Genomic DNA, 9,542 nt, shown 5'->3' with positions numbered 1-9,542 from the left:
AACTTACACGTAAAGAGATTCTTGGGCTTGTTGTTGAGGTTGTGGGGGATTGGAAGTGGATGCGTGTGCTTGTTGTTTTTGGGCTTGTTGTTGAGGCAGTGTAGGATAAATTGCTTGAATTGACACTCTAATGAAGGCAAATAAAAAGTTCATATTATTAAAATAGTGCTGAATAGCACCAAATTCAGCACAGAATAACTGACGGAATATCACCGAAATTTTAAAAAATTATACTTAACTAAATAAAAAATATTAGATTCATTAAATAGAAAATTCATATATTCATGGGTTAAGTCAGTGATAGGCTAGGTTCTATAATAGTAGCTTCAGTGTTTGGAGGAGTTATGTCAATGTCACTATCTTGAGAGCTGCAGAATGACACAAAAAATTATTTAGAATAACTAATGAAATAACATAGAAATTATAAAAAAAATATTTAACTAGAACTTACGTATAAAGAGATTTTTGTTCAGGTTGTAGAGGATTGGAAGTGGATATGTGTACTTATTGTTGAGGTGTGTAGTATGAATTGACACTCTAATAAAGACAAATAAAAAATGCATGTTATTAAAAAGTTATACTTAATTAGTTAATTAAGTGAAAAATATTAGATTCATTAAAATAGAAAACTTACATATTCATATGCATTTGTTATTCAGCACCAGTCTCACTCTCAAGATTAACAGTTAGGCTACTGATTTAAAGTACAAAAATTTATTTTGTGAGACATATGAATATGGTCTTAATAACACAGAAATTGTGCAGTATCAACTCAAAGATAGGATATTTTACTTACTTGTCAGATTCTGCTACGTCTTCCAATTTTGGTTTCTCCTAGATTTCTTTTTCAGCAAGAGGAGTATTTTCTTCCTCCATTGGTACTTCTTTAACTTGGACATCTTCCTCCATTTATTCTTTTGGCACTTCCAAGATAAATAACACTGAAATTATATCAGGACAGCACAAAAATTATTGAATAGGAATAAAAAAATTACGTTACATATGAGAACTTATAAGGTTGCAAGTAGCAAACTCTTTTTTCCCATTTTTTCATGTATTTTTTTTCTTGAAAAAATTTTTTTAGAGGAGATTCTTGTGTTTATTTTCGAAGAAAAAATATATGAAATTATAGTTATGAACCAAGTTATTCATATTAAAAGCACGTAAGCTACACAATTGTAACACAATAAATTTATATTTAAAAAATAAAAAAATCATAAGAGAAATTACACGGGATCACTTGGTGCATTTAAAGATCCCTCAATGCTTGACTGTGTTTGAAACACAAAATCATTCTCACTCGACAAATTAACAGTCGATATTCTAAGAAAAAAGAACAGCTTTTAGGAAATTATATAAAGAAACAAAAAGAAAACAATATAAGATCTTGACTTTACCATTCTGAAGAAGCACACTGAGCTTCTGTTGAGTCTTCTTCACTTTTTTGTTGTTTAGGTTGAACAGTCTTTCTTTGTTTAGGTGTTGTTTTCTGTGGAATATCTTTCTTTTTAGCCTTCACTTCTGTAGGTTTGTCATTCTTCTTTGTTCTTCTTTCTGGTTATTTTTTTTTTTAATTTTCTCCTTCCTTTCTTTTCTTTTGAAACAGAAAAATTTTTGTTCAATAAATAGAATATATTTTTAAATAAATATATAGCTTTTAAATCTTATTTATAGTCAGAATCAATCCTTATTTCTAAAGATAAAAGCTTTATAATAGACTTTTTTCATTCTTCTTCTTTTTACCTTTTTTTTCTTACTTGGGCTCTGCCCTTTTTATGATTTTCTAATATAGAAATTTAGTTCATTAGCATATTTAGTGCTATAAGACAGAACTTTGGGTGTTAATTTAAATGACATTTGGTGTTATTTTGTAAAGAAATAATGATACCAAAATTTGAAAGAAATGAGTTCTTTTATTTTACCATTTCTTCCTTTCCCTCACGTTTAATCCTTTTAATGAGCATCTCCCTTGTCCAATGGGCAACTCACGGTAGTCCGAGCATCGTATTTGCTATGGTATCAATAAATTTGGACTCATGAAAGTATATAATCATGATTCATGAGTGCAAAAAGAAACCTACCGATTGAGTATTTTTCTTCATTTTTGTGACTCTTTAGTCCTTTAATTAAGAAGTTTAGCACATGAGTAGCCCAATTCCGCCCTTGTGTATTTTCAGTATCAAAGATTGTTGACATGTGAATTGGAGAGACTTTGCTCATGGTTGTTGGCAATAAGAAGCAATTTTGGATGAAGAGAATGAACATCCTCATGAATTTCAACCTATTTTCTTCTCCATCCACGTTCATTTCCAACAAAGATTTTGTCAAAGAAGACCATGAGGAGCCTTTCAAGCTTTCAATAACTTCTTTTTACTCTTCAGTGCTGTCTTTATTTTTAATCTTTTCTGAAAAAGTATTCCCTAAAACACCAAAATAGGGAAACAAAAATGACATTACCAAAGAATAAAAATACCGAAAGTTGATCATGAGAATAGATTATAGAAGAAAATTTTACCTGTTGTATTTAAGTCTAGGGCATCCCTTATCTTTACAGGGGTTGTGGTGATTTTTCCATATCATGTGATAAGGGTGTTTTCATACAAATTGAAAGAATTAGCTAGTTCATTCAGAAGCTTGTGTGTTACATTTAAGGATGAGATATGGCTCAGAGCACAAAATCCCATTTCATCCACAATAACTTTTTTCTCTCTAATCATTTTTATAAAAATATCAGTTATAGTTCTTGTAGAGTATCGCAAATCATGTGTTTTTAGCAAAGTAATTTAAAAATTATGTTATAAATTTTATTTATGCAACAAAAACAGATTTGTTTTGTTTTTGGTACTTTTTAGCTATAATATTTTTTTAACAATTTTTTTCTTTGTCATTTTGCTTGTAATGAATAAAAAAAGATGAATCACACTGAATCTAACTCATAATAAAACCCAAAAATTACAAATGATCACACCAAAAAACTTTTCAACATGACTTAAATCGTTTAAGAAACAAAACAACTGCATAGACACTCTAAATGCAAGCCTATGACATGAATCACACTGAATGTAACTCATAAGAAATCCCAAAAATTACAAATTATCACACCAGCATGGCTTAAATCATATAAGAAATAATACAACTACATAAAGACTCCAAATTCAAGTCAATGACAAGAATCACACTAAATCTAAATTAAAATGACACCAAAAATTGGAAATGATGACACAAGAAGATTGATCAACATAGCTTAAACAGACCCAGAAAATTTATGTTGGGGGGCAAAAATAATACACATTACTATCAAAAGATATATTAATTTAAATTTAAAAATATAAAAATACACATTAATTATTCAAATAAAAAAAATAAAAAATTACATTAGCCGCTAACTTTTTTCGCTTCAAATCTTGAAGGTACTTCTCTTCTTGTTTTCATATTTTGAAAATGTTGAATAATTGTTTCATTATCAACTTGATTGAATGTCTCTCTTTCTATATATGTAACCAAACAATCATTCAACCACTCATCTCCCATTCGATTACGAAGTCGACTCTTTATGATATTCATAGCAGAAAATGTTCTCTCAACTGATGTCGTTGCCACAGGTAGAATCAAAGCTAATTTCAATAGAAGAAACTCCAATGGATAAACAACATGCTTTTTTGTCTCAACTAATTTTTGAGATAGTCCACTGATTCCATTTATATTTGAGAATTGATCATCAAGACGCATATCCAATATAAAATTCTCAAGTTGACTATCAAGTGCCAAAAGTTGAGTAGAAGAGAATTCATGTGGATAAAATTCAGCTAAACGAAGCAACTTCTCCTTATCAAATGCAAAAAACGAGTCACTTGGATTCAAACAAGCTATACAAAGAAGTAGCTCGGTATTTACCTCTGTAAAACGATTGTTGAGCTCTTGAAGTTGTCTATCAACCACTTGATAAAATAATTCAACTTGAAAATGATGCAAGTTTGAGACCTTTTGGATTTTGCGCCTTGATCTTCCTTGTGTTACAAATATGTCATTCATATTTGGAACAAGAATATTGTGACTATCACAAAATAGTGAAACTTCATTGAGCAAAGAGGACCAACCATCGTCTCTTATACTTTGCAATCGTTGCTTGGACACTTTAACCAATGTCATAGCATTTATAATGTCTTGATCACTTCTTTGTAGAGCTTGAGACAACTTTTTAGTAACTCCTAATATACTTTTCATCAAATGTAAATTGAATACAAATTCAAAAGATTGAATATGATTCAATAATTGACATGCTTCAGCTCTTTGTTCAGGATTATTTCCATCTTCCTCAATCACTTTAAGAACTTCTACCACGGAAGAAAAAATAGAAATCAAGCTAAGTATTGTACTATAATGTGAGCCTCATCGAGTATCACCTGCCATTTTCAATGTTGTTTCTTGATTTAAGCCACACCCACTAGAAACATCTCCGTTTTGTAATGCAACAATTGTCTTTTGCATTTGACTTTCACGAAGCATGTCTTTACGTTTACAAGAAGCTCCAACAATATTGCACAAACTAGCAAGCAAATTAAAAAGTAGTGCAATTTCAACCTGTTTCTTTGTAACAACCACAAGTGCTAATTGAAGTTGGTGAGCAAAACAATAAACATAAAAATCACAAGCATTTTCTTTCAAGATCAAACTTTTTAAGCCATTAAATTCTCCCTGCATATTACTAGCTCCATCGTAACCTTGTCCACGTATTCTTGCTAAGCTTAAACTATGCTTTGCTAATAAAGATTCCAAAGCTACTTTTAACGACAACGCATTTGTGCTAGAAACATGGACAAGGCCAAGAAATCGCTCCATTACAATCCCTTCTTTATTCACATACCGCAAACAAACAACCATTTGCTCTTTAACAGAAATGTCTCGAGCTTCATCAACTAAAACAGAAAATAAATCATCTCCAAGATCATCAATAATAACTTTAGTAGTTTCACTTGCAGCAGCTCTAACAATATCTTTTTGAATTTTAGGTGCTACTAGTTTAAGGTTTCCACGAGCATTTTTGAAAACACGATCAATCTCTGTATTATGTTGAGCAAGAAAGTCAAGAAGCTCCAAAAAATTACCTTGATTGTTTGAATTGTGCGATTCATCATCACCACGAAAAGCCAATCCTTGTCGCAATAAGAACCTAATGCACTCAATTGTTGCTGTTAAGTGAGTTCGATAATCCTTTTTAGCTTGGTCTGAATGCTTTTGAAAAACAACTTCAATATGTTGCTTTTGCTTCATGAGTGCTTCGCATTTTCTTCAAGCTTGATTATGAGAACTATCATGATTTCCAACATGTGTTTGTAATCGCTCCTTCTTTTTCCAATTTGAAAAGCCCTCTTTTACAAAAGCATCACCACTCGCACCATCAGGTTTCATAAGATAGCAACAGAGACAAAAGACAGCATCTTTTGAAATACTATATTCCAACCAATTGCCAAATTCATTAAACCAATCAGCATTAAATCTACAGAGAGAAGTTCCAAAATATGTTTGTGGAAAATCATGTTCTCTTGGTTGACAAGGACCTTTTTGTAAATAAGCTCGTCTAACTTCATCCCTGTCATTTGGATCATAATTTGAAATTTTGGGTCGTTGTCCAGGATCAGCTACCAGACTTTCCACATTGAATTCTAAGAACTTCTTTTTATTAGAAGAGACTAATGGAGTGACTTCAGATTCTAGTGGTAACTTTCTTTTGAAATATTTTTCCATTACTATTTCTAAAAATAAAAATAGATATTCTAAATTAGTAAATTGATCAATTCACTTTAAAAATTTATATGTAATCTAATTACATATAATAGAATAGAACGAAAGATAAACAAATAAATAATAAGGATCACTAAATTGAGAATAAAATAAAATATATAAATTCATGAAGAGAATAAAAAATAGATTAATACCTAAATTATAATTATTTGAATTAAAATTTGCAATTGAAAATATAAAAAAGATAAACAATGAAATTGAAAGATACATAGAGTCATAGAGAGCTATATAAAACAAAATAGAGAATTTAAAATTTACCTTTTGATGAAGCGAAGATGACCACTAGATAAAGAATAGAAAAAGAAGATTAAAAATATGAAACTAAGAAAAGGAATAAATGAGTGACGGCTGAAATTTGAGAATAGAAGAAGACTAAATATAATTAGGTTAATTAATAGTCAAAATACTATAAAGATAAAATGGATTTGGGGCTTTTAATAATTGGGCTTAGTTTATTTGTAGTGGGGTCATTTAAAATTTAAAATTTAAAATTATCAAATGAGAGTGGGGGCAAGTGCCCCCCACCATGATGCTTGGGTCCGTGCCTGAATACGACTACATAGAGACTCTAAATCCAAGCCTATGAAAAGAATCACACTAAATCTAAATCAAAATGTCACCAAAATTTGGAAATGATGACATGAGAATACTCATCAACATGGCTTAAATCATATAAGAAATAATACAACTACATAAAGACTCTAAATGCAAGCATACGACATGAATCACACTGAAGGTAACTCACAACAAAATCTGAAAAATACAAATGATCACACCAAAAAACTCATCAACATGGCTTAAATCATATAAGAAAAAAATACAACTACATAGAGACTCCAAATCCAAGCCTATTTCAAAAATCACACTAAATCTAAATCAAAATGACACCAAAAATTAGAAATGATGATACAAGAAGACTCATCAACATGACTTAAATCACATAAGAAACAATACAACTAGTCAACTACATAGAGATTCTAAATACAAGCCTATGACATGAATTACACTGAATGTAACTCATAATAAAACCAGAAAATTGCAAATTATCATACCAGAAAACTCATCAACATGGCTTAAATCATATAAGAAAAAAATACAACTACATAGAGACTCCAAATTCAAGCCTATGTCAAGAATCACACTAAATCTAAATGAAAATGACACCGAAAATTGGAAACAATGACAGAGAAGATTCATCAACATGGCTTAAATCAAATAAGAAATAGTACAACTACGTAGAGACCCCAAATCCAAACCTATGACAAGAATCACACTAAATCTAAATCACCGAAATACTACAACTACATAGAAGCATAAATGCACGATTTAGAATCATGTTATCTTCAATAATGTTTCGTCTTTTCGTTTTTTAGAAATGCACAGAGAGCTTCGTTGAGAGTTTCTTCGTTTGGTGTTGATGTTGATGATTCGAAACCTAGCATAGAGAAGTTCGTTGAGATTTTTTATTCGGTGGTGTTGTTGATGATTCAACCTAGCAGAGAGAGGTTGGTTGAGAAATTTTTGAGTCATTTCAAGTTTAGTGTTGAAATAGGATTTTGAAACTATTTTTTGTGTCAAAGAGCACACATTGAAACGTCGTGTATGTGGAAAATGAGAGCGTATTCGTACGTACTGAATAATGAAGCTATTTTTTGTTGAATTTGGATCAATTTAATTAAATTTGGTTGCAAAAAAATTATATGTATAACATTGTTGTTTATTTAATTTAAAACATACATTTATCAACTCTAAGCACAAGTGCATGACAACTATCAATGAGATGATAGCTTTAAATAAAAAATCTAACACAATCAAAAAAGAAAAAAAAAAAGAAAATGTCACTTTTTAAATTTTTCTTTTTCTTTGAAAAAAAGGCACAAGTCAAATAAAATAAGGAAGAGCGACGACACATACACTTTCATATTATCATGGTTTTGAAAATCGGACCGGACCAGTCGGTCGAACCGGTTCAACCAGGAACCGACGATGCAAGCAGTTCGGTCCTCTACTTATAACCGCTCGAGAGAAAATCATTGGAAAATTGTTGAATCGGCCGAGAACTGGTTGGTTGGGCCGAACTGGTAACCGGTCGGTTCGGATAAAACGACGCCATTTTTTAATCTGTAAAAAAAAAAAGTCCCGGATCCACTCGTGAACCAAGTCCTCCTCTTCCCCCAATCATTCATTCATCTCACTACTCACTCCCTGTACTGGAGAACTCTGAAGCAAAGGAACCCCGAACCCTAGCTCTCCATCGTCGCCGCCGCTCCCAGGTCCTCAGCGCCGTCGCCGTCCCCAGGTCCTCAACACCGCCGCTTCTTCCTCTTTTCCATGTCCGGAACCCAGTAACTCGGTAGGTCCTCTTCATCTTCATTGGCTTCTAGAACCCAGGTTAGTGGCTTCGGTCTTCTTCTTCAATTTCTTCGGTCTTGGTTTGAAGTTTGGTTCTTCAATTCTTCTTCTTCGGTCTTCGGTCTTGGTTTGAAGTTTGATTCTGTCTTGTATTTGCTGGTTGCTAATGGTGAAAATTTTACAAATTTACAAATTTGTATGTATGGTTCTGATTGCTCTGTTACTCTGTGAAAATTTGTATGTATGGTTGCTAATGGTGGAAACTTACTCTATTATATCATTTGTATCAACCAGAACACTTAATACAGTAATACTTACTCTGTTTCTCTGTTTTAGTGTTTTCTAATTGCTCGATGACTCTGATAGTGTTTTACTGGTTTACCAGTTGCTGATGGCTCCTAATTTGTTTGTTGCAATATTGTTGAATGCTGTAGGCAGAATTTAGATATGGTCTTGTTGAGGATTTTTTTATTTTTCATTGTGTTGTGGTTGTTTTTAATTTCATATATGTTTTATTAATTTCAGTTATAGATAATAGTATTAATCAAGAAGCAATTGCTGATAACAATGCTTCTGTGAATAATAACTTGCCTGTCGATCCTCCTATTTCGAATGATGCTGCTAATCCTAATCCCCCTAGTGCTAACGATAGTCAGTCACAAGGTTCTTCTAACCTACGGGAAAAAACAGATTTAGCTTGAAAATATGTTGCTCTACAAATAGTGAATGAAAAACCACAATATCAATGTTTATTTTGTCTACAAGTTTTCAATGGAGGTAGAATTCACAGGATGAAGAAACATCTAGCAAAGATTACTGGAGACATAAAAAAATGTCCTAAAGTTCCATATGATGTGAAAAAACAGATGGAAAGTTTGTTGAAAGAAATTCAGACCAACAAAAACAAAAGAAATTCATGATGTTGGGATTTAATATTTAGATATGTTTTTTTACTATTTAACTTTTGAGTTTGGATTTTGATAAGATCATATGTATTTGGTTGATGATATTTTATGTAGTATTTTAAATTTCGAAAATATTTTAAGATTTATATTAGACTATAATTATATTTTAGGATGTTTATTTATAATTTATTTATTATTCTATTCTAAAACAGTTTTTCCGATTAAACCACCAATTGAACCAATTAAACCAATAAATTAATAAACCAATAACTAGAATAGTTTGATGACCGATCTAATTTTCAGAATCTTGCATATTATACAAGAAGGTTATCACGTATAGAGAGAACATTATTAGTATTCAAGTACTTTAATGATTGATTTTTATTATAAAATATATATATAATTAATATTAATAACTAAAATTATTAAAACATTAATATTTTTAAAATATTTACAATTTTCTTATTAGATATATTTACAACA

The 9,542-nt window shown here is 31.0% G+C and overlaps 2 protein-coding genes across 2 annotated transcripts in view; both read right to left on the bottom strand.

The window, feature by feature from the left end:
* The window catches only part of LOC107627540 (zinc finger MYM-type protein 1-like), a 20,381-nt gene extending 15,100 nt beyond the window's left edge, over positions 1-5,281 (bottom strand). The window contains exons 1-2 of the mRNA XM_016330374.2: positions 4,404-5,281; positions 3,507-4,334 (exon numbers count right to left, since the gene is read on the bottom strand). Of these exons, the coding sequence (XP_016185860.1) occupies positions 3,507-4,334; positions 4,404-5,271 (1,696 nt within the window). The 5' untranslated portion in view covers positions 5,272-5,281. The remainder of the gene's footprint in view (positions 1-3,506; positions 4,335-4,403) is intronic.
* LOC107627539 lies at positions 5,290-5,745 on the bottom strand. The gene has a single exon (XM_016330373.1). The coding sequence runs from the start codon at positions 5,743-5,745 to the stop codon at positions 5,290-5,292; it is 456 nt and encodes a 151-aa protein (XP_016185859.1).

Source organism: Arachis ipaensis, chromosome B02 (assembly GCF_000816755.2).
Source record: "Arachis ipaensis cultivar K30076 chromosome B02, Araip1.1, whole genome shotgun sequence".
NCBI lineage: Eukaryota > Viridiplantae > Streptophyta > Magnoliopsida > Fabales > Fabaceae > Arachis > Arachis ipaensis.
Note: the sequence above shows the minus strand (reverse complement) of the source record. Positions and strands in the feature narration are given on the sequence as shown.

Bases quoted from the DNA above. Each gene is read 5' to 3' on its own strand.
- LOC107627539 (XM_016330373.1), bottom strand. From the start codon at position 5,745: ATGGAAAAATATTTCAAAAGAAAGTTACCACTAGAATCTGAAGTCACT.